Source organism: Calliphora vicina, chromosome 4 (genome assembly GCF_958450345.1).
Source record: "Calliphora vicina chromosome 4, idCalVici1.1, whole genome shotgun sequence".
Taxonomy (NCBI): domain Eukaryota; kingdom Metazoa; phylum Arthropoda; class Insecta; order Diptera; family Calliphoridae; genus Calliphora; species Calliphora vicina.
The window spans coordinates 42,287,232-42,313,148 of NC_088783.1; the positions used below are offsets into that span (position 1 = coordinate 42,287,232).

The 25,917-nt window shown below is 30.7% G+C and overlaps 2 protein-coding genes across 2 annotated transcripts in view; both read right to left on the bottom strand.

Annotated features, from left to right (window-relative positions):
• Ubr3 (Ubr3 ubiquitin ligase) overlaps positions 1 to 7,628 on the bottom strand; it is a 92,978-nt gene extending 85,350 nt beyond the window's left edge. Inside the window, exon 1 of the mRNA XM_065507695.1 lies at positions 6,395 to 7,628. Coding sequence (XP_065363767.1) covers positions 6,395 to 7,097 — 703 coding nt within the window. The 5' untranslated portion in view covers positions 7,098 to 7,628. The remainder of the gene's footprint in view (positions 1 to 6,394) is intronic.
• Positions 7,629 to 9,759: 2,131 nt separating this feature from the next.
• Fbxl4 (F box and leucine-rich-repeat gene 4) lies at positions 9,760 to 17,938 on the bottom strand. Its single transcript, XM_065508094.1, has 12 exons — positions 17,797 to 17,938; positions 17,023 to 17,725; positions 16,653 to 16,957; positions 11,651 to 11,784; positions 11,390 to 11,583; positions 11,065 to 11,318; positions 10,890 to 10,999; positions 10,652 to 10,816; positions 10,420 to 10,585; positions 10,158 to 10,349; positions 10,023 to 10,092; positions 9,760 to 9,944 (listed from the first exon to the last, which is right to left on the bottom strand). The coding sequence occupies exons 2-12, from the start codon at positions 17,356 to 17,358 to the stop codon at positions 9,873 to 9,875; spliced, it is 1,998 nt and encodes a 665-aa protein (XP_065364166.1). The 5' UTR covers positions 17,359 to 17,725; positions 17,797 to 17,938; the 3' UTR covers positions 9,760 to 9,872.
• Positions 17,939 to 25,917: the final 7,979 nt, after the last annotated feature.

Sequence of the window (25,917 nt, forward strand, 5' to 3'; positions counted from 1 at the left end):
AATTACTAATTTCATTTTAATTTTTGACTTGCAATTACAGACGTACGAAAATATTTCTAGCCAGGGCATTGACTTAAATCTGCCGAGTACAATGCTGTTTTTATTAATATGCTGACGTCATCGTTAATAAAGTGAAATTCAAACATAAACATTTTTGTTTTATTTTTTATTTTGGTTTTTGTGCTTCTACACTTTTTACAGATTATTTGTATTTTTCTTGCACTATGCGATATTGTTGTTGTTGTCTCAATTTTCTGTTTCTGTATATATTTTTGTTGTAATTGTTTCTATTGCATTTTTTAGTGTAGGCTTGTTTTTTATGGCCAAATGCCAAGTGCAACAATAATAATGACAATAACAAATAAAAAAAAAAATTTCATTGACAGTAACAAAAAATACAAACAAGTAACAGAAATACATCATGTTTTAATTGAAGAATACAGTCAAGTATGTATTTTTAATTGTTAAAAACCAAAATAAAAAACAATTTAATACTGGACTTATAAATAAAGTTTTTCTAAAATCATAAAATTTACATTTATCAAATGTTAGATGTACGCAGAGCTTCGAGTTAAAACCATAATTCAGTATGAAAAAATATCAGCAATTTCTTACATAAAACCATTGCCAACAAATTATCCCAATAAGCACCAAAGCCCCAAAAATTCAAGCACTTGAACATTTTGTTGGAATTTCACTTGAATGCAAATCTAATTATGCTTTAAGCTTAAAAAATATTTGAAAAAATTAAATATTTTTGAAACAAAAAACATATGGCTTGAATTTATGTTTCCTTTTTACTGGAGAATGCTATTGAAATAAAGTGTAATACAACTGTAATTTAATTGCTTGACTTTAATTCAAAGCTTGAATTAGACTTACTTTCAACTTGAATTCCAGTAAAAATGTTTATTGGGATATTTTATACTTTTATTTGATTAGAATTGATTCATCATACAATTAATTTATAATAAAATTCAATCAAAATGTGTTTAGTTTCAAAATATTTCATTTGCGACCCCACAACATATACATATATGTATATTTTGGATCGCTATAGATAGCGGAGTCGATATGCTATGTCCGTATGTTTGTTGAAATCAACTTTCCATCGCCCCCAAATAACACACATACATGATTCATACATAAATATATCCGCTAAAGATCCGGTTCGGTTGAAATTTACAAACGATTTTTTTTTTCACCAAATATTTAAACAAAAAATTTTTTTTTGAGCTTTATTAAATTTACTTTTATATTGTATTTATTAATTTTCAAAATTAATGTCTGAAGCCAATATGTAATAGATTTTGAGTTAAAAAAAATTGAATCCTTAAATAAACATTCTTAAGTTAGTTTCTAATGGATTATAATGTGCTGTTTTTCTATAGCGAACGAGTGCTTTGAGTGGAAATTTTACATGTATTTTGTTTTTGTTACAATAACAAAACACATGTTAAATTTCCACTCAAAGTACTCGTTCGCTATACAAAAACAGCACATAATTAAACTTGAATGAATTAATAAGTAATTAATTCTATACAGAAGAAATTGTCAAAGTCAAGATTAAATAAGTTTGAAGCAGAGACTCAAATAATTTAATTCAAGCTTAATTCTCTAAAATGTTAATTCGGTATTTAAAAATGTAAACCATACAATCAATAATTCCACTCACAAAATCTAATTCTTTAGCTTCATTCAAAGATTTTTTTTTAAATTTGGATTGAGTTACTTCATAACCCTAGGTCTCCACGTAGCAATATTTATTGCTGCAATTGTCAAATTTGATTGCGTCAATGAAATTTGCGAGTGTAGACCGCAAATTGCCATATGTAGCAATCCATTGCGCAATGATTGCTCTGCTGATTGTCTGAGCAATTATTGCTAAGCAATAAGCTGTCAGTTCAGTTGTCATTAATGTAAAATTTCTTTTTTATATGATTCGATGCGATTAATTCATCCATATTTAATTTATTTAAGAACCAAAACAAACAAAAAACAAAGAAATTAGTGAAAAAAATCATTTAACGTAAAATAAACCACAGTTTTTCATAGAACTTCTCGCTTTGAAAATTTTGTATTTGTGACGAACGTTTTCTCCACCTAAAGCAATCAGCAATCACTCTGTTGTTGCTCTGCCGACGTTATTGCTTGAGCTTAGCAATAAAAATTGCTACGTGGAGACCTAGGGTAATGAACTTCATTCAATTGTTAAATTGTAGTTAATTGAAATCTAATCCAAATTGGATGGAATTTTTTCCACATTTACAAAATTAAATCGAATACAATTTACACTCATCTAGGGTTGTAACCGTTTAGTTCCAATCAAATGTGTTCAATTTTTTGAATTGATCTGTCCAATCGCCAGATCTTAATACCATAGAAAATTATACCACAAAGGAAAATTTATCAATGGCGATTACACTCAGGTCTCGTTTTATGCGATAGATGCGTTCCAAAACAAATCGCATAAACTGAATTCGCATAAAACGATACTCTAGCTTCATATAAAAATTAATGATTCGTTCCAAAATACTGAAAAACCACATAAATTCAGATTTTAATTAAAAAATCAGAACAAAATCGCATAAAAAAATCAACAAAAATATATATTTATTTAATTTACTTAAACAATAAAATCCAAATACGTTAAAAAAATAAACAAAAATATAGAATTAATTCATTAATTACAGAAAAAGTGAAAATGATCAAAAAAAAGAGCTAACACATTTTTTAAGGAAATTCTGTAAATATGTATGATTAATCTGAGTCACTGAATAATTGTCTGCACCGTTTTGGAATAAGTTCAACTTCACTTTCATCACTAGATGATATAATCATATTATTAATAGAATTAATAGAATTATTCTAGTGAATAGGGGACGAAAACAAAGAATTTTTAGGAGCTTCAATTGCTATTTTTCTTGCAAAATAATTTGTCATTAAACTTTGCGATTTATAATTTTTAAGTTGCTTATGCAACTCTTGATATCCGGAAAACAGATCAAACTTGGTTTAATTTAAAAATGGTAAAAAAGCTTTAAAAAACATATAAAATTTCAAAATCTTTTAAAATTCTAAAAAAAAAATTATTTAAAAACCGCATAAATTTGAATCCGCATAAAACGAGACCTGAGTGTATAAGAAATGGTAAAATATTTCAAAAAAGAGGTTAGAATCTTTAACTTGTTCAATGTTTCACAGCCCATCAAAATATTGAGTCACTAAAAGGTAAACTTTTTGTAAAAATTAAACCTAAGTTTCCATTGTTTCACCACAATGATGAATACTTTTTAATTTGTTTTCTGTTTTCAGAATTTAATTAATAAAACACTAAAATATACAAATTTCATACGATTTCTTTTGCATTTCGAAAATTTTTTAAATATTTCGAAAATTTTCCATTGTCAACACATAAATCTTTGCAAGTTAATTCAATAAACTATTTCCAAGTTTTATTGTTTCTTTATAAAAATGGACACATTGCACTTTCAAACTTGATAACTTGCTAAATTTTCCTATCAATTTATTTATGTATATTGTGTGGATAACACCTTGTAATATATATGTAAACAAGTAATACCTATATAATAATAGTGCTTTCTTATCATAACCCACCAAGTTTCAGACTAAATTGCAAAACACTATCATATTAATAATATAGGTATAAAAAGGTTAAACAATTTCACTTTGGTTAAATTCTGCATTTTTGGAATTAAAAATAACATTTTTTTATAAAACGTTCAAATTCAAGAAGCAGACATTGCTTCTTACTCTTCATTCGGTCAATTTCTAAAAACAATTTTTTTCAAAAATGTTGATTCATGCCAAACATTTTTTATTTATTCTCAAAATATTAACTGCAAATTTAAGAATAGAAATTTTTTGTTTATAAGCCTTTGATAAATTTAAAAATAGTTTATGAAATACATACTAGGGTAAACGCTCCTATAGTCGGCATGACCCAGTAGTCGGCATTTTTGACTTAAAAGCTTAATAAATAAGAATAACGATAATTTTATACAAAAGTAAGATTTAACTTGAATTAAACATACACTCATTTATCTTTATGTAATGTTTAAATTTGGTTGAGATGAGTATTTTCATCTATTTTTGTCCTCATTAAGTGACCATCTTTCAACTGGTGCGGAAGTGCCTGTTTTTTAAGAAATTTTTTAGTGGCAAGGCCAACTAAAACAAGTTAGTAACCATATCAATTTAAGTAATATTTTTACCAGAGTGGTGCTAACAGATAAAACTTTGTTTAAATATTACCTACAATGTGAAAGTTTTCACAAAAAATATTTTTTTTGGTTATTTTAATTGATGCCGTCATTAGGAACAAAAATTTCTATGATTTTCAATAGTCGGCATAGTGATGCCGACTTCAGGAAAATTGCTAATTTTTTGTATTAAGCTCAAATTCTACAAATTTGTTTATTACTCATCTCTCTTGACAATAGATTTGGAGAAAATGAGTTTGAAATGAGTTTACCCAATAGTCGGCACAGTTTTAATTGAGCATTTTAAGAACTGCCGAGTATAGGAGACCAAGCATCCTGAACTCGGCAGCAGCTTTTTATTTGACTGGAGATCGTTAAACAGAGTAATATTTAGAGATTCAGTAGGTATTATTAATTCTAACATCTTAGAATTCCAAATATGGACACTCCAGAAAAAAAGCCCGTGCACCATTATCCTGAAAAAGCCTTAAAATATTTTCTATGCGAGAGAAGGCCCAATTTCTGTATTAGGTGCCAGTAAAGAATATGGAGTTCCGCGTTCAAAAATATAGGACAAATTATACGGTTCCGAAGGTCCTATGAGAATGGGGCCGCAAACAGTGTTATCTAATTCCAAAGAAAGTGAGGATTAACTTAACACGGTTCAATCAATCGTGAAGGAAGAGCAGCAAACCACACCATTTGTATATGATCTACCCGGAAAGAAATGGTATAAAGGGGTTTTGAAACTGTTCTCTCTAAAATAATCATGTAAGATACCTTAATAAACAGGCTCTTTACTAAATAAGTTGGAGTTATTAGTAGGTGATCGGCCTGAAAATGAGAAAATAAACGGATTTGGATCTAGCTTTTGAAATAGTCAACCGACTAGCTCCTAATATGAGCGTAGAATTGATTCCGATGACATTATCGAAGAGAACAATAACTTAAAGTAAATTATCAAACTATTGAAATTGTGAGTAATCTTACCATAGAGGCAGGCACGTTCATAATTAACAAGGAAAAGTTGAAAATATGGTAGTATAGCCAACTTTAGCTGCAGAAAATCACAATGAAACGTTGAAACCTGTTCACTACTCATCTCCAACTTTATCAAATAATTATTCAAATACTTGGTTTCAGCCTTTTAACTGTTCAAGTCCAATCCCAACAAGTTGTAGTTGTACATTTCAAATTTGTTCAAAGTTTTTTAATAATATTATGGTCACTGGGATATTATATATGATTGCGGTAACCATAATATGTTTACGTTACCATTAACATGATTGTAAATAAATATATATTTATGGCAATCATTTTCATGATAATGATTTATCATAATATGTTGATCTCAGAATATGATGACCATAATCCTAGAACAACACAATATGTTGAAGTATTACATCATAAACATGGTTGCCACAAACACATAAATATTTACTACAATCATATGTATATATGATTGCTACAATGATGTGAATGGTAACTTAAACATAAAATAAACATAAATGGTTACCGCAAACATATACATAATTACAGTGACCATAATAGAAAAATAAAATAAACCAAAACAAATTAAAAAAGGAAGATAAAACGAGTTAGGGGCACATGCGAAGAGGATTTGGACACAGATCCTGAGGATGATGGTCTAAAAACGTAGGATATGATATTTCCGCACAGTGGTTTCACCTCAAATGCACTAATTTATGTTTTTTATTAGTATTTATTTAAATGGCTGATATTTTAAATAAAAAATAACTTGAATTCTTTTAAAATTTTATTCTTTTCTTAATAAAAAATGCTATGCCGACAATTGGGTCACAAATTGCCGACATTAGGATCAAGGGTGCCGACTTCGGGTACAAATCGTGTTTTTTCAAAAAAACGTAAATTGCTCAAATTTAATAAAAACTGCTTGAAAATAATTAATTGAGTCTAAAACTATACAAATTACTAAACAACAATAACCCATTTACATCCCAATACCATGTTCGCACTCATAATGGTATCACTTTAAAAACTGAAAAAAAGTTAAACTGCCGACTACTGGTGCATTCACCCTATATCCTCTCCAATTTTAATAAATAGTATTTAACATTTTCATTCAAAATTTATTTGCATAAATCTTGATAAATTTAAAATTTTAATTTAATTTTCCATTTTAAACTTACCAATTTTCACAAAATCGCTTATAGTTCTGCCACCAGCAATAAGCCAACGTATCCTCGATATATTGTCTGGATTATCGATGGCTGTGCCGGGATTGAAAAATCTATCCATAATATAATTCAAGTCCGGCGTTGGGCCACCACTACAGCATTCGGCTACAATGAGAGCAGCCACTTCTTTGCGAGTACGGGAACAAAATGAGGAATTATCAAAACAATAGCTTGGCACTGCGCCACCGCTGCTGCTGGCAGCCTCGTCGGCAGCACTACCATCACCACTATGGCCGGATGAGGAAATTACCGAAATTAAAGCATTTGCTCGAGACGATGTGGAGGCTCCGGAAAGTGAGCCCGAGATGATGGGATCGTCAATTTCATCATTTTCCCAGGGCCAGTTGTGAAGATCTTCACTTAAATTAAGTAGGGTAGGAGCGAGGACGACATTATTTGGAGAATTGGCAGCGGCTGAATTGCCAGGTTGCTGCTGTGTGTCTGGTTGCTGTTGGTTGGGAGATAGGTTAATGATTTCAATATCTTCCGTGTCGTCACGTGGTAAAGGAGCACCATCTGTGGTCACAGTTACCTCTATTGTGTCCAGTAAATCGTCATCATCTTCAAAATCTTCCTGCGCTTCTTCGGCGCTGTCTATGTTAGCACCACTCACTGTTGCCCCATTGTTGGCCAAATTATTGTCATCTTCATCCATTTTTCAATGTTGAAGTTATAATTGTTGGGAGGGAGGTTGTTAGAGTCAAGTTTAAAAAATGACGTTTATTTTAGAGGTTCGTTCGTTTGTTTGTATTTTTTTATTTTATTTTTTATTTATTATTGTTATTATTAGTTAGCAGCAGTATTTTTTTGTTGTATTTGTTGTTGTGTTGATAATACTGTTGCTGCTTTGCAATGTTATTTTGTAGTGGTTGTTGTTATTGTTGTGGATGAAGGTGACGGTTAACGTCGATGTCTACGCAAACGTCGAATAATTTGTTCGTTTATGTTGTTTTTGTTTTATTTGGTTTAGCAGTTTAGAACAAGTTTTAATATGATTTAGTATTTTAGTGGAAACAAATCAACACATCACAAACTATAAATATGTATAAAAAATATGTTGAATAAGATTTTAATTATTGAACGAAGCACTGCACTAAGATATTCGTTAATTATCGAAAAAAATTAAAAAAGGCGTGTTCCAAGAAATGTGGAAAAAAGACAAAATTAATACAAAAAAACTGGCCGTAATCTCACACATACATGCTGCCTTCAACAGCAGAACTTGGCTTGAATTCGGGTATTAATTTTTTTCACATAATTTTTACTTCTTTATTTGAAACTCATTTTCTGTTCTTTTTAATTTTTGAATTTCTTTGTTAAAATGTGTGTTAGACACTTTTCTTACGCACTCCAACTGACCCGTTTATTTATTGAATTTTAATTTATTTTTGCGAAATTGACAACGAGTATGATGAAAACTGACAAACAAAAGAATTCTTCTATTTGTTCTATTTCTATAACTTCACTTCTGATTTTTTTTCTTTTTGTATTTTTTTGCACTTCTTCACTAGTTTTTTCTGATATTTGGCTCACTCAATTGACTCTTTTTTTTATTCTTCTGCTTCTTCACAATTTTTTTTATACCAAATTTAGTTAAAAACTGATTATTTGATTTTTTCTTTATCGTGTATTACCACGTTTCGGGTTTTTCACTAGTTTTTTCATTTATTTGCTATTGATTTTTATGTTGATTTGTTATTGTTGAAATTTGCACATTAATGTTATTAATTTTTCAATAGCTATTTTTGCATAAAAATTTGTTGAAATTGCAACGCATTTCAGTGAAATTCCACAAACGACTTGCAAAGAGAAAAGGTAGGACAAACGAAGTCAGCAGAAATAAAAAAATTGGGATATTGTATTTGAAATGTCATTCGTTCGTCGGCCTTGCAGAGTTGTATTACAATAGTAGTAATCATTAGAATGAGGGTAAGAAATTGTGAGATATTTATAGAAATGGAAATAGCAATCTTAAAAAAAATTATATTTTCGAATGATAAAGGGTTTTCTATCTTTGTGAAAATTTTCTTTTTAATTCCAGATTTAAAGAGCATTATTCCCCCAGAATACAAGATAAGGAGATAGCCAACATTGGTTTTATTAATACTTCTTTAATAAATTCGACAATTATGCAAAATTTTAATAATTAGTTATATGTTGAACTTTGTAGCGGCCTTAAAAATAAATTGTATATGAAAGAAATCAACATTCTTTATAAATATGTGAAATAAACACTTTTTTGGAACTCCTAAAAACGTGGGATTTGAATACAGTACCTTGATATTTTACTCATTTTCTATATTAGCGCTACAAAAATCTAACTATGAAATATATATTATTAATAGCTGCACCATTTCCCAAATTGTTATTGAACTATCTGAGAGCGTTATGGTTCATGAAAATGTGCTCTTGTGTGTAATAAAACTTATAATGATTTGCCGGAAAGAACCAAACAACGGAAAGACCCAAAAAATATGCTTGGAAACATTATATACTTAAACATAGAAATACGAACTTGCATTACTGTCATTCTAACAATACATTTTCTAAGACATTAGTTACATCCTGTTTTCTGTAATATGAATACCATTCAGTGCCTATATTTTGCCATAATCCTAAAGATTAAAAACTAAAATCTGCAATTTTACAGGTAAAATAATAATCTCTTAAAACAAGAAAAACTAAACAATGAATATTTCTTCTCATTCCATCCTTCCTATTAAATGCTATTTGGGTACTATTTTTAATCCGCAAAAAGGCACCTGTCGGCACACACGTGAGCAACACTGTAAACATGCAAAACAATAACAAACCACAAAAATTGTTTTGACATTTTGTTTTCCTCACTTGGTTCACCTGTTTTTGAGTTTTGCTTTTTTCTGTTCTTAATTATAATTTTTTTTTTGTTCTTTTTAAGAAAATTTCACCGATTAAGTTTTCTTGTTTTAAACACTTTATAATTAATGAATTATGTCTCATATATTTGTTTGCCTAACGTGGATTTTATGCAAAAACACTTTTTATTAATAATTTGTTTACTTTTTCTGTTCAGGAATTTATTTAAAAACTTTATTGTTTATTCAATTTTGAGCTGAGAAAATTATGTTCTTCTTCGTACACGCAAAAAAATGAACTGAAAGAATGTGAGTGAAGGATTGTAGTAGATTAGCAAGAGAGAGGGAGAGAATCAAAAAGTTGTCAATGAAAGAATTAAAAGAGAAGTGTAAATAACACGGTTGCAAAAGTTAGTAGAATTTAGTTAAAACTTTACCGTTATATTTATTATGTAAACCAAGTAAAAAATAAATCAAACAATATTTATTACATTTTTTATTTTAATTTATTTTACTATCTACATACAATAACATTCTTTTAAAAACTAATTTATATAAAGAATTTTCGTTACAAATGTAATTAACTAAAATTGTTGTTAGTAAAAATCTGATCTAAAATCTTGACAACACTTGATATTAACCTTAAAATTACGAGACCACATAGCCACCTGAAATAATAAGAAATATAAAATATGGAATTAATTAAATTCTATACAAAAATTTTTAATAAAATTTAAGAAATGTACCTCATAATTCGTAATATTATCGCAAAAGCTTAGATCCAGTAATTCCAAATGTTTACATTTTTGTAAAATACTATAGAAATATATAAAAAAAATAAAAAAATATATAGATTTTTTGTGATTTTGTAGATAACTTACTCATAGTATTTTTCTTTGGATATACCCAAAACACCCATTAGATCCAATTGTTCCAAGTTTGGACATAAATTTGCAATATATTCTAAATCACGATCGGTTAAACCACGTACAGCAGCTAAAAACAATTTCTTCAATTTGGGGCATTTCGTTAGGAATTCCTTTAAACTATCACCCAAAGTAGCCTCACGTAAACTAAAGTTTTTAATTATTGTATTATTATTAATGTGATTGATGTGATGTATATATATTTTACGAAACTTACCACCAACCAAAATCCACCTCTTCCAAATCATGACATTCAGCTAAAGCAATTAGACCATGAGCGGATAGAAAATGTGCTTTCCATAAATCCAAGGATACCAATTGTTTGTTATACTGGGAAATATGCAAAGCAACATCATCCATATTAACAGCCACATTGCAAAATGCTTAAATTAAATAAAAACCAAATAAAATTTTATGAAAATAATATTAAATTTTATCATATAACTTACCCAAATTTAAATGTTTCAATTTAGGATTACTTTCCAGCATGGTCAACAGTAAATCCGATTCAATGACTGTTTGAAATAAATCCAAACGTTCTAAATTCTTTAAATTTGCCAAACAGGAAAAATTCAATAAAGGAGGACTAGTAGAGCAATTCCGCAAAGAGAGTTCTGGTAAAAACAGAAATAATATAATAAATTAAAACAAATTTTTATTAAATACTTGTATTTCAGCAAAAGATACCTCTTAAATTATCACAGACAATGCCTAAAGTTTCAATGCAGCTGGCATTTAAAAACTTAGCTGAATTTAAGCGTATGTGAGTCAAAGAATCACCACGTTGTTGTATAAATCTGGAACAACAAAATCAAAATTATGAAAAAAATCGAAAAATAAAACATATATAACAATAACTTACTTTTTAAACTCGGTTGGCGATACCGTTTGTATGGTACAGCCACACCAGGACATGTCTAATTTCTTTAAAATCGTAGCTCTTTTGGCCAGCGTGGAAAGTAACTCTGTAGAAGCTAAATGCCAATAAGGTTTCAAATTCAATTCACTATACAATAAAGGATGTGTAGAGACATCATAAAAGAAACGCGACACCTGGCCCACACGAAATAGTGAGACTAAATCTAAATAGCTAAAGATTTTTAAGACTATATCGAACTGTTTAAACAGAAAAGATAAGAAACAAATTAGTAATTAATTACATAGAAAAAAAGGTTTCAAAGTTTTACCGGCATATCTTTTAAATCTGCTCGTGGTGTTGCTTCAGTATCTTTGGTATTGGTTGTATCGTTGATTTGTACATCGTTTAAGGCTGTCATAAATTTATCCAAATCATGCATTAGAAAATGTTGCAAACGTGTTTGATAGTTGTCCTTGCACACGGGGCGAAATTTCATATTTTGTAATTTACATAAAATGGAACCTGCAGGGCAATTATTAAAAACATTAGTTTATGATTTATTATTAAAATTTTCTTATTAGATAGAAACCTTTTCTTTGTCTTTCATAGTAGTCGAGTAGGGTCTGCATATTTCTCATGTTGAATTTTTTGCCATTTAATAGAACTGCATCAATTTCGGTGTAATAGTGGAGACGTTGGTGATTAAACTCCAGTCTTATTGTCCTGTAAAATGAAAAATTCAAACGTTTTTCATGTATATTTTTAGAAATAAAACAATTTACAAACAAAAACTGTTGTGTGTCCATACTACACAATTTCTATATGAAATTGAGAATTTAAAATTGAAATTGATAAAATTCCAAAAGAATTTTAGGGCCCAACCGGATTCAGAATCACGACCGGAAAACTATTTTAAAATTTTTGTTTGAAAATCTCTATTTCAAAATTGTTTTCCGGTCGTGTTTCTGAATCAGGCCCTTAGAATTTCATATTGATATTGAGAAAATTCCAAATGACAGCTAATTCTTGACATTTAAAAATTTGACTGTAAATTTTCTTTATAACCTCAAATATATGCCCATCCTGATCTTACCTTTTCCTAACATTTTTAATAGAAGACTTGTTTATCTATATTCTAATTATAATTTTAAAAATTTTGTTTAAATATTTTCTTATTATAAATTATTTTATTTTCCCAGTTAATTGAATAAAATCCAAAGTTTTCTTAGTATCCTTTTGTTAATTGTACTAAATTTTGAATAACACTGTCCACCTTTTTACCATACAAAGAGTTTTTCTTATGACCCAACATCACAGCGTTACACACATTCGTTGCTAAATGTTTTAGGCGGCGATCTTCATGATACGATTGGTTACTCTTCAAAGATGCATGAATTTGATGATGAAATATATGGCCCAAGGGATGACTGCTTTGTTGAGAAATTCTATTAAATTGTTCGCCATAATGTTTGGGTATGTTAATGGCCATAAAATAATCATTAGATGGTGTTGATAAGTTGGGCTGTAATCTACTAGGCTTTATACGATATTTAGCCATAGTTGTATCATTAGCATAAGAATCTTTGGAAACTTTTGATTCGTTAGCCAACTTTTTATATTTCCTGCTTAAATTAGGTGTTTCTGTTGCACAAGAAATAACATTGGAAGTGTCCGCAATATTTGGCACTTTCTTTAATTGATATTTATTACAGTTTTTTCCTAAACTGGAACCCGCATAAGTTTGTATGATCTTCTTTCGATACAATACACTGGGTTTTTTTGTACAATAAAATTTTAAACTAGTATGCATATCTTCAGTATTTCCTCCTCCTCTCAGTCTTCTGGTAGTATGATCCTTGTTATTGCTATTACACCCTCTAATTGTTCCTTCCATAAATGATTCCATATTACCTTGCTGTCCCCGATTTTTCATATATATATCTTTTATAGTCTGCAATAAATATTTATAGCAATTTTTACGAAATTGTTGATTTTTATTTAGTTCCTTTTCATGTTCAGTTTTAGATTTCTGCATTTTATTTTGAATGCGTTGCAAACTTTTCGCTCCTTTAATATGTTGTCGTATTGTTGTCGGTATTTTGTGTTCATATTGTTGAATTTCTTTGAGTAATTTCTTCAATGTATGCTCCCTATTTTCTAAGGTCTTTAGCAGATGCTGTTTGGTGGTCATTGTTAATTTTTAATTGTTTTATACAAATAATTTTCTTCACACAGACAATTTTTATTTAATTTTGATATTCTCTTTTACAATTGTATTTTTTTATTTGTTTTTGATATTTCGTTTTAGAAACTCAATAAACATTTTTATTGGAATTCAAGTTGAAAACAAGTGTAATTCAAGCATTGAGTGCAGTGTCAAGCAATTGAATTATAATTGTATTAGAATCCTTAGATTCCTCGGAGGTAATTTGAAGGCAGCCTGTGACTATCATTATGGCTGCATTTTGAAAGCTTTGAATATTTCTCCATTGAGTATCACTCAACGAAGGCGACCACACTGGAGCAGCATAATTGACCACTAACCGACCAATCGTCTTGTTGGGAATTGTGGACTGCCGGATGTCCTGGCATGACTGACAGTGTTGAATGCCTGCAACAGGTCAAGTACCACTAGGACAGTCCGTTCACAAGGCCTTTGCTGAATTAAGCCCTGTGAGATCTGAGTGACTATGGCGGATAATGTTGTGGTGGTGCTGTGAATCTTACACAATCTATGCTAGTGACGAGCTGCTGGGAGTTGACGGGTCAGCTGGGGGAGGAGAAGAGCTTCGAATGTCTTCGCTACAGAAGACAGGAGATAAATCGGCCAGGACGATTGTCACACGCTCACGATTTTCCCGGTTTTAACAACGGGAAAATCGTGGAATCGCAGGCGTTGGGTATTACTAACAGGTTAAAAACCGAACACAGCGTTTAAGGTCTTTGTGTTGTTGCCATCTAGAGAACTTAAATTTCAGTTCTTCAAATGATCCAACCATTTGTTTCACCTGACCTCATTTACCAACTGATATCGCGGTTCAGCTGGGCGATTCTAGGGTAGTCAGGTTTGGTATTTGGGATGTCATCACACTCATCTGCGAGTCCCGCTGCTTCTGCTCGAAGTGGGGTCGCACTACGGATATTCGTCCAACGAAAAAAGTCGGTAAATAGCACGCAGGTACCGTTTAAGGTCTTTGTGTTGTTACCAACTAGAAAACTTAATTTTCAGTTCTTCAAATGATCCAACCATTTGTTTCGCCTGTCCTCATTTACCAACCTGCTGATATGTCGGTTCAGCTGGGCGATTCTAGGGTCGTCAGGTTTGGTATTTCGGATGTCATCATGCTCATCTGCGAGTCCCGCTGCTTCTGCTGGGAAGTGCGGTCGCACTACGGATATTCGTCCAACGAAAATTAAGCGTGCGTCTGCTTGGGTGACGGTTTCGCGAAACTTCCTCTCAGCTTTGTGGACGTTGAAGATGCCGTTACAATCTGTTATCTTTTGTTTTATGTAAGTTCAGAGATAAAATAGTTAGGTCTATAAAGACAAATGATTATGGGTAAATGGTCTGATCCCAGAGAAATAACTGCATGCCAAGTTGAGCAGTTTCAGACCAGCACTCGCAATGGAGATATCTGGCGAACTTGCGCAATTACCCATAATCCGTGTGGAGGCATCATCATTTAGTGTGCAAAAGATGGATGCGTCAATCTGCCATCCCAAACAAGGACTTAAAGTCGGGACGTAGACATTATAGAGCTTCAACTCCGTATCTCCTGATCTGACCGTAATACCCTGAACTTCAAGATATTGGTCTCTAGAATTCAGATCGAGAGAAACAGCTCCATACTGCAGGGTGTTGTGTATGATAAATGTGATGCCTCCACCATTGCCTCTGGTAAGGCCAGTAACCTGCCACAGTTACAATTTTCAACTGCTATGAAGGTGAAAGTTTATATGACAAATCTTAACTCTAAAACTGCTTTCTATCCCGAGAAACAAATCTGGTGGCTATTTGACCAATACATTTGTGATGTAAAATTATTGTGAAGTAAAATAACAATTTAAAGAAATCAATAGATAATTACCACAATGACCTGGTGTGCTAAGCAGTATTTGAATACTGTGCATGACAGCATTACACAGATTTCCAATTAAAACGTCTGGGCAATTTTTTCTTTTTAAAATGTTTGTCTCTTGAAATGTTTGTTTTCTTCCACATGTACCTGAATCGTTCGAAAATTTGATAGGTATATTGGTAAGGTCTCCTTCTTCCGTATTCTTTTTACATAATTTCTTACAACCATCTAAAGGAAATTCTTTTGATTTCTTTTTAGTGGAATGTTGTAATGGTTGTTCTATTTTATTAGCATAGACACGATATTTATCCATGCTACTTTTATCTTTGCAGTCCTTATATATTTCACAATCCTTTTTCAAAATGGACTTAAGACAACAGCATTTATTGTTCAAGTCAGATGTGGAAGTTGCTTTCGTTTGTCGATTTGTCAACTTAATCACTGTGGGGACTTTCTTTAAGGTTGTTTTTTGGAAAGTAACACTTGGCTTTGAGCGAACTTTATGGTCAAAATTGTTTTGTTCCTTTAGAATAAACGATTTTCTTTGTTTACCCACTAAAGTATCATTTTGATACTGAGCGGAGTCAAAGTTTTTGGGATAAGTTTGTTGGATCATTTGTATTAAAGATTTAATATAGTTTTCGTTATTTTTTGACCATTGCTGTTCACAGAAAGTGTTTTCTCGTGAAGGACATATTTGTTTTTCCTTAGATTTGTCTATATTTTTCTTATGCTGTAGATTTGTTGCATTAATTCTTTGCTTAATGTCTATATCTTTTAAAAATTGTGACTTTTTGTTTTGTAAATTTTGAGTATTTTGCATTGATTGCATGTTTTTGATTTTCTTTACAATTCCCAACATATTTTGCACAATAAATTTATGTTTACGTGAAAAAAAACTTAAAATTTTTAACGAATTTTCAAATGTATTTTAATATTTTGTGTCAACGAAAGACGGTTTTTAAAACATAGATTCCACAAATTATACAGATATGAATCAGCTGGTTTCAGTGATATAACAATAGAAAACACACAAAAGAAAATGTCAAATTGGTTGTGGCTTGGAAAGAAGGACAAATACATATATATCACATTAGTTGCCTATTTAAAATTGTATTTTTTCTTTCGCTCTGTAAATCACAACCATTGAAAAATTCGCTTTTACTTTTTTGAGAATTGTAATTTGTTTCATTCATATCTGTAATAATCTGTGCATAAAATCTATCACAGATTATTACAGTCATGCGATGGTGGATTTCAGAGCGAGAGAAAAAAAAATACAATTTTCAATAGGCAACGAGTGTGATATATATTTGTCCCTCTTTCCAAATCACAACCATTTTGACATTTTTGATTGTTTTCTATAGCATATTACTGGAACCAGCTGATTCATATCTGTCTAATCTGTGCAATCCGGTATATGAATATGTATTTCGTTCTAAAAAACGTTTCCGAACACACAGTTTTATAAAAAAAAGTTTTTCAAATTTGTAATTCCTACATTCTACTTACTTGGTTGGTAATTGTATACGTTTTAAAGGTGGTTCAAAACTTCTCGCTCTATTTGCCACAACCGGAGGCCGTGTATAGAATTCATTATCCTCCCACAAACAAATCCATGTCTTGGCAATTGTATACGCCCAAATGCGTATAACAGCACCAGGATTAAATGTTTCAAAAATAGCAATTTCTTCGGGTATGACATAGTCTTCAAAGTACAAAACTATAAAATCTTCAGCGGGTACTTTGGGTAAATTTTGAGGTGATATTTCCCGTAAACGAGAAGGAGACTTGTCCCACCAGTCGCCATAAGTGCGCTAAATAAAAAGAGTAATACAAATTGAAATAGTTAATCACAAAATTTGCAATAAATCATACATACCATGGCGAAAGTTTGAGGAAAATCACCATAATTTGGATATATGGAAGGTCTGCCCGTAATATTTGGCGCCGTATAGGATATACTTAAATCTATGCCATATTGTGAACTGAAATCCAAAACACTATGGGCATATTGCTTAAGAGAATAGTCGGCGTAGCAGAATCCATCAACATCTATCATAGCACCAGCTACTTCATATTCATCATTCGGGTCTAAAGAGGTCTCATAATCTCCCCTCTGGCTGGGAAATTTAACTATTGTATCAACGGCTACTGACTTATTGGCTGTCGATCTCACGTCATCTTCCACAGACGCAGAGGACTGGGAAGAAGACATTTTTACCGTCCTATGAGCTCTACACAATCTCTGCAAATGTTGTGTCAGTGTTAGTAGTTGCTCTGGAGAGCATCCAAATCCAAACCAGCTACGTGTGCGGGAGACAGTGGTAGCCGGAGTGGATTGGGATTGTGTCCACAAATGCAAACCAAACACAATTTTGATGAATTTTCAAAAACCTCACACAAAAGGGACATACGAGGGCTGCTTGCTGCTGATATCATTAGCTGGTATTAGAAACCACCCAATTCTATTGTCCCCTTTTTATGCTTATATATGGCTTCTGTTTTTTTTGTTCTTATTCACAAAAACGAAACTGCCAAAGAACAAATGTATGATAATATCCTTGATGTCCCTTCACAGCAATCTTAAAGTCAAGGTCATGGTTAATATTTTCTTTGTTGTTTAATCTTTGTTTTTAACGCGATTATAGTTTACCTCTAATTTTTTTTTAATTAAATTGTTTCTATTTATGTACTTTTTGTTGTGGTCTCTTCTTTGTGATCTGATTTTCGTTCATTCACATTTATTTGGTTTATTCTGGTTATAATTTATTATTACTATTACAAAACAATTTTTAATTAATTTAAAGTAAATATTGTTATATTTTTATATAGTACTTATAGTTATTAAATTAAATTTTTCTTTTGTTTTCCTTGGAAAAAGTAAAATTTTTACTTGATTTGTTAATGAGAAAAAAAAATTACAATGTTTTTGTTTGGTTTATGTTCTGTTTGACATTTGGTTGGCTATGTTTAGTTTGTTTATAATACACAAAAAGAAAAAATGTGTCAATTTGTAACAAGTCACTGAGGTTTTTTATTTCATGAATATATTAAACTAGCAGTTCCCAAATAAGGTTCTTTGGATTATTTTACTATGGAGAAATAATTTTAAGTTAAACTTTTTCAAATATGTATTCTATTAATAAGAGAGTGGGTCAAAAAGTCCGGGCCTTTTTGAATGAAACACAGGTTTTTGGATTAAAAATTATTTTATTATTCACCATAGTCTCCTTTGAACTCTTCCCACTTTGTCCAACGTTTCTCCAATTTTGTTATTCCTTCCAAAAAATAAGATTTGTTGAGGTTATCAAAATAAGTATTTTCGTTGGAGTCAAATGTCTTTCCGCCGAGACATTTCTTCAGGTTTGGAAACAAGAAATAGTCACTCGAGAAATCTGGAATAGGGAGCATTTCGAAACCTAATTCATGGATTTTTGCCATGTGACCCGATTGTGAGCAAACGCTCCAGACATTTTGCAGAATGCTTTCTCATACCCAAGTGATCATTCAAAATGGAAACCACTGAGCCATGTGAGATGACTATGGCTTCCAAAATCTCCGAATGCCCAACACCATATCAGGATTTTTATACCCTTCACCATGAGTGGCAAGGGTATATATAAGTTTGTCATTCCGTTTGTAATTTCAACATTTTTCATTTGCGACCCCACAAAATATATATAATCTGGATCGTTATAGATAGCGGAGTCGATATAGCCATGTCCGTCTGTGTATTGAAATCAACTTTCCGAAGCCGCCAAATAATTTACATACTTGATTCATACATCAACATATTCATACATACATTTAAAATCGATAAAATCTGTCCACAAATAGCTGAAAAATAAGGAAGAAACCAGAAAAAACCTAAAAAATAAGGAAAAAGTAAGTCATTAATATAGACAATATGGATATACTACCATAGTAAGTTGGACCTACAATGGGTCAAAATCGGAAAAAATATTTTTTAAAACGATTTTTTTTCCATCAACAAATTTTTTTCACTAAATATTAAAAAACAAAAATTTTTTTTAAAATTTAAAAAAAATTTTAAATTAAAAAAAAAAAAAATTAAAAAACAATTTGGAAAAAAAAATTCCAATAAACTTTGGAAAAAAAATAAATTTTGTTTACATAAAAATATTTAAAATTTATATTTTAAAGTGTAATTTGGTGAAGGGTATATAAGATTCGGCACAGCCGAATATAGGCTCTTTTACTTGTTTTCAATTGTTTCGGGTATAGAGACCTCAACTGGCCGCCCAGAATATTCGATATTTTCCGTGCTTGTACGGCCAGAACGAAATTCAGTAAACCATTTTTTTACCATTGAAATTGATGGTACAGAGTTCCCATTACAAACTTAGACTTTATTATATGATGGTGATGTTTTTTTCTGCAAAAAATACTGCTTAGTGAGCAATTTCTCATCAAGTCACGAGGTAGTCTTCTGTCAATGCCTGTCAAGGACAAACGAAAAGACTCAGCTTGACTGACTGATGCCTGTTGACAGAAGCAGTGTTGCGCTTTAAGAACTGGGAAATTCAAAATGTTGCGGATTTATTAACCCATCCACCAACAATTGTGAATCTTCAGATGACGTAAATATAAGTAATGTGTTTGCAAATTTTTTTGGTAGTACATATTCGGTAGCACACTACGTCTCTGAATGTTACCCTCCACAAACGTGCAATATCGTTCCCAAACATTGACAGTGTTGAATTATTGGAAAGTTTAAATAAACTAAAGATTTCATACAATTATGATCCTGATGGCGTTCCAAGCTTTTTACATTATTGTGCTCAATCGTTGGTAAAACCATTAATAATTTTATTAAATATGGCTATTTTCCATAAATTTTGAGGTACTCCTACATCATTCTATTATTTAGGGCACTGCTACACGTTCAATATATATTGTGATATTTGGATCGCGATCTAGATATCAATCATCATCAATACTGCATGCTACAAGTTAAATAAATATCGTGATACTGGTTCGCGGTCAATATATATATTGAACGTGTAGCAGTGCCCTTAAATCTGGTAATTAATCGAATATCTCCAATTACAGAGGTATTGCTAAGCTTAGTGTAGTACCATCAATCATCGTCTATTCTGTCATCATGTCAACACGGATTTAAGAAAGGTTGTTCTACTACAACGAATGTCTTTCATCTAACAACACACGCAAACAAAGGCTTTATAGAAAACTAGTAGCTTTTACTAATGTTAGTTCTTCAAGTTCTCCAACCCACATACACCTGCCTGTTCTTATTTATTTGCAAACAAAATATCTCAATTTGTACTGCACAAAACAAAATTACGGAATTTTTGATTTTTATCTTTACAAACCATCTCCTGAAAATTTCGAATCGAATAAAAAAAATCAGCCAATTCGCTCCAGCCGTTCTCACGTGATGCCATTACATATATGGACCATTTAATTTTTATATATATAGAAGAAGTCGTATATACCGATTTTTGGAAAGGTTTTGATGAAGTAAATCACAACCTTCTTTTTATTAAGCTTGACTTTCTGGGTTTTACATCTCGCAGCCCAAACTGGATAAAATCGTATCTTTCGGATAGAACTCAATGTGTTAAATTTAATAACAAATATTCCAAAAATATTTCGTTTATTTCTGGTGTCCCTCATGGTAGCCATCTTAATCCAATTCTCTTCTCCCTGTTCATCAATGACCTGCCTGAAGTTTTAAATTTATGCAACATGTATGATGATGTTAAAATATTTTTGAGCTTCTCTCTATATTTCGATCATTTATATCTCCGATAAATAAATAAAAGATAATACTAATCGTGTTTCAAATCCAGATTTTTCTAATTTCAATCAGGTAGCGAAGTTTCTCATTGACCTACACTAGTCAAACCATAAATAGGAAAGCTTAAATTCACAATGCACTACTTCGGAAATAAATTCAGATGAAGATTCTGAAATCACTGACAACTCTGATAACTTTACCCATATTATTAGCATAAATAACTTATGTTCACAACTTATTACGCAATAATGAAACTGTATTTTAGAAACTACATTATTTTATATTAAATTGTGATCATTTAACAGTCGATCAATAAAATCATTCAGACTCTATTTTTTTATATAAAATTTCACGTTGGAATATTGCAGTTTTTTTGTTTTTGTTATTGTTTTTAATTTTTAATTTGTTTCAAGGCATCAGTGCATAAAGTGGAAACGTAAGAAAATAATAATTATTGTTATTACTGCTTCAGTTGTAGTTGTAGTTTTAGTTTCTTATTGTTTATTGTTGAAGCTGCCAAAGATGCACGATGAGCGGCATGAAGAAGGCGGCTAAAAGCTGGTGGCTGGCTGATGTTTATGTTACTGCTGCTTTGATGCAATTGAAAACAATTGCCAAGAAAATTTTTAAAAACGAATGTTTGTTAAGAAAATAAATTAAATGTTGGTGGCTTCTTTTTAGTTATTTTCTTCTTATTGTATACAACGAGTACCTGCCCATTTCTAGTACTATTTGTACTTACAATTTCATTGTAATTAAAATTTAAACAGCATTGAACAGCGGCAGCAGCAGCTTCAGCAACAGAGAGTGACTGCCAGTCACTTTTTCAGCTATTTATGTTTAAAAATGATTTAAATGTAAAGAAATTTTGTTTGAAAATACTAAGCTTTATGGTTTGATTTAGAAAAATATCTAAAAACAAAAGTAGAAAAGTATGAAATGCTAAAATAAATTTAAGACCGGAAATGTTTAACAAAGACTATGAACAGAGCAGTTAATAGAAAAATACAATAAACAGATTAGTTATGAAATGTTTTTAAAATTGTTTTGTTTTTCTATTTAAAGAAAATACATAGAAAATATAAGATTTTTAAGAAGTTTAGAGAAATGGTTAAATGCGAAACATAAAGTACCCTAGCAAAATTTTATGACATAATTTTCTATCCAATAAAGCCCGTTTCATTCATATTAAGAATATATTTCTTTGTTTTATTATGATTTGATTTAAAAAACCTTCTTTTAGGGGATTTAGGGGCACTATTTTCGCTTAGAACTAGTTTTTGTATTGTGATTATGTAGTTAAACTGAAACAAGTTATACTAATCTTAACACTACATTTGTATACCCTTCACCTTCGTGAGAAGGGTATATATAAGTTTATCATTCCGTTTGTAATTTCTACATTTTTAATTTTCAACCCTATAAAGTATGTATATATATTCTGGATCCTTATAAATAGAGGAGTCGATTAAGCCATGTCTGTCTGTCTGTCTGTCTGTCTGTCTGTCTGTCTGTCTGTCTGTCTGTCTGTCTGTCTGTCTGTCTGTCTGTCTGTCTGTCTGTCTGTCTGTCTGTCTGTCTGTCTGTCTGTCTGTCTGTCTGTCTGTCTGTCTGTCTGTCTGTCTGTCTGTCTGTCTGTCTGTCTGTCTGTCTGTCTGTCTGTCTGTCTGTCTGTCTGTCTGTCTGTCTGTCTGTCTGTCTGTCTGTCTGTCTGTCTGTCTGTCTGTCTGTCTGTCTGTCTGTCTGTCTGTCTGTCTGTCTGTCTGTCTGTCTGTCTGTCTGTCTGTCTGTCTGTCTGTCTGTCTGTCTGTCTGTCTGTCTGTCTGTCTGTCTGTCTGTCTGTCTGTCTGTCTGTCTGTCTGTCTGTCTGTCTGTCTGTCTGTCTGTCTGTCTGTCTGTCTGTCTGTCTGTCTGTCTGTCTGTCTGTCTGTCTGTCTGTCTGTCTGTCTGTCTGTCTGTCTGTCTGTCTGTCTGTCTGTCTGTCTGTCTGTCTGTCTGTCTGTCTGTCTGTCTGTCTGTCTGTCTGTCTGTCTGTCTGTCTGTCTGTCTGTCTGTCTGTCTGTCTGTCTGTCTGTCTGTCTGTCTGTCTGTCTGTCTGTCTGTCTGTCTGTCTGTCTGTCTGTCTGTCTGTCTGTCTGTCTGTATGTATGTATGTATGTAAATCAATTTGAAATCAATTTTCTGAAGACCCCAGATATCTTCGGGATCCAAGTCTTCAATTCTGTCAGACATGCTTTTTATAAGTTTCCTATTTAAAATCAGCAAAATCGGTCCACAAATGGCTGAGATGTGAGGAAAAAAACAGGACAACCTCGATTTTTGACCTTTTTTTGACGTACATATATCTGGATTACTAAGATATTAATATAGACAATATGAATTTCACCTTTGCAATGACGTATATAAGACCATAGTAAGTTGGACCTACAATGAGTCAAAATCGGAAAAAATATTTGTTAACCCGAATTTTTTTCCAAATAAAAAAAATTAAAATACAAAAAATTTTTTTTCAAATTTAAAAAAAAAATTTAAAATTTTTTTAAAAAAAAATTAAATTAAAAATTTTTTTTAAAATTTTAAATAACAATTCGAAAAAAACAATTTTCCAAAAAATTAAAAAAACAACTTGTTTACCTAAAAATATTTGAAATTTTTATTTTGAAGTATAATTTGGTGAAGGGTATATAAGATTCGGCACAACCGAATATAGCTCTCTTACTTATTTTTTAATAAAGTGGGATATTTTCAAAAAATGTTACGCTAAACAATACATCATTGTGAGGATTTTTCCCTACACTTAATGTAATAACACATGTATGTACTTACAATACAATACCCCCTGTGCATAATGTAGGGTATAATTATTATGAATATTTAAAGAAAGTTTAACAATGTTATTTGCGCATACCTTAAATAGTATTTAGATGGTAATTATGATTACAGAAATTCACTTTTCAGATGTCTCACTCAAAAAATATTATAAATAAAAACTCATAAATGTTTACGATTATCTAGATTTTTTGTTCAGATTCTGTTTGAAAGTGAAATTTTGTGTTTATTGTCGTAATACAAAACACAAAAATTAAAAATTTACCACAGATTTATTATTTTAAATGCATACCCAATTTTTGTTAGGTTTTTAAATTCAAATTTCTAACAGCCATAAAAAGTATTAATAGTCAGTCGGTTGTTGGGATTGTTCAGCCTCATGCGTGTACTATTATAGTTTTTATATGTGAGAGTTTTTTTTGCAGACTTGTCTTAAAAGTTCATTGAAATTTAAGTTTTTTTTTCTTTGAACCAAAAGTTTAAGCAAATAATAACAATAACATCTTATTTTTAAATAACATTTTGTATGTGAGAAGAATTAAGGTTTTGTTTAAAAAAGAGTTTGTTAGCAAAACAAAAAATAGTATTTAATGATTTTACGAATTGTTATAAAATCCAAAGCAGTGGCAAAAAAAGTATTTATGTTTTTTGACAAGAAATATCTACAAAAGATTTCTTCTGAGAAATATTTTTGTTCGTAAAAAACATCGTTAACCAAATGAAGTCTAGTTAATTTCTTTTGAAAATTCTGCTATAAAATTTTATTAAAAGAAAGAACAATGCTGAATTTTTAGTTTACATTGCTCTGTCGAAAATATTTACTTATTAATAAGGTCTATTGACTTTTTTTATTCCACATTTTTTATAATTTCCTGGGGCTATATCTAAACTTTGAATGACCAATAATTACCCCAACGAGTTTGAGAGATGGCCTATTTAATTTCTGGATAATCTACGTTGTATTTCCTTTAGAATTTGTTCTTAGAATGCTAGTAGTTTGACATGTTTACAAAATGCCCATTCCTAATGATCTTTCTTAAACACCTAAAATTGCTTAATAATTCCACATGAAGTTATTTTCATTTCAATACGTCTAATAATGATAATTTTATGCTTTAGAAGTATGTAATTGCAAATATGTACATTCCACACAAACAACAAATGAATATTATGGTCATGTAATAAAAGTTATTTAAGTTTTAATTTTTGGCAAACAACCAAAAATAGAACATTTTTTAAGTTTCAAGAGATATTAAATAAATAAAAGAAGTTTTACCAACAAATAAAATGTGTTTTTCACATAGAAGTATGTACATGTGGGTAAAATGAATTCAGTTAATAAGCGAGTAGAATTTTAGATTTTTGAATTTATACTTAAACTATACAATTTATATGGTCAACTGAGATGTGGACAGTTTTGTCCAATAGTTGCCAAAAAAAGAAATAGAAAATAATAGAAATAACAAGTAAGAAAGTTATATTCGGCTGTGCCGAATCTTATATACCCTTCACCAAAATATACTTCAAAATAAAAATTTAAAATATTTTTAGGTAAACAAAAATTTTTTTTCCAATGTTGTTTTTTTAATTTTTTGGAATTTTTTTTTAATGGTTTTTTTAAATTTTTAATATTTAACGAAAAAAAAATTTTGATGAAAAAAAATTCAAAAAATTTCCGATTTTGACTCATTGAGGTTCCAACTTACTAAAGTCTTTGAAATATCTATCATTAGATATCCATATTGTCTATATCAAAGATTTATAATCCAGATTTAGATAAAAATAGGCCAAAAATCGAGATTGTCACTGTTTTTTCCTTATATGTATATCAGCCATTTGTGGACCGAGCCGTGAGAATTCCCGATATATTGTTGTATCAATCATGTTTCTAAGTTCTAAGACTGACATGGCTATATCGTCTTCGCTATCTATAACGATCCAGAATATATATATTGTTACGTTTTAACCTTTTCAAAACGCTGATTTATTTCCTTTAAATAAACCGGATACTTTTGATTGCAAATAAAAGCCGTTTAGTAGTTTGAATATTGTAACAACTCTTTATTTATTTAAAAATGGACAACAACAACAGAATTAAATAGTCACTCAAGGTTTTGTATACACGTTTGCAAATTCGCAGAAATACAGACACAATTTATAATG

What these genes read in the sequence shown, in the direction of transcription:
- Fbxl4 (XM_065508094.1), bottom strand. Translation starts at nt 17,358, where the DNA reads ATGTCTTCTTCCCAGTCCTCTGCGTCTGTGGAAGATGACGTGAGATCG. An exon ending in CGTATACAATTACCAACCAA is followed by an intron (nt 11,785 to 16,652) that starts GTAAGTAGAATG and finishes TTCATTTTACAG; the next exon opens with GACAATAAGACTGGAGTTTA. An exon ending in ATAATATTACGAATTATGAG is followed by an intron (nt 9,945 to 10,022) that starts GTACATTTCTTA and finishes TTATTATTTCAG; the next exon opens with GTGGCTATGTGGTCTCGTAA.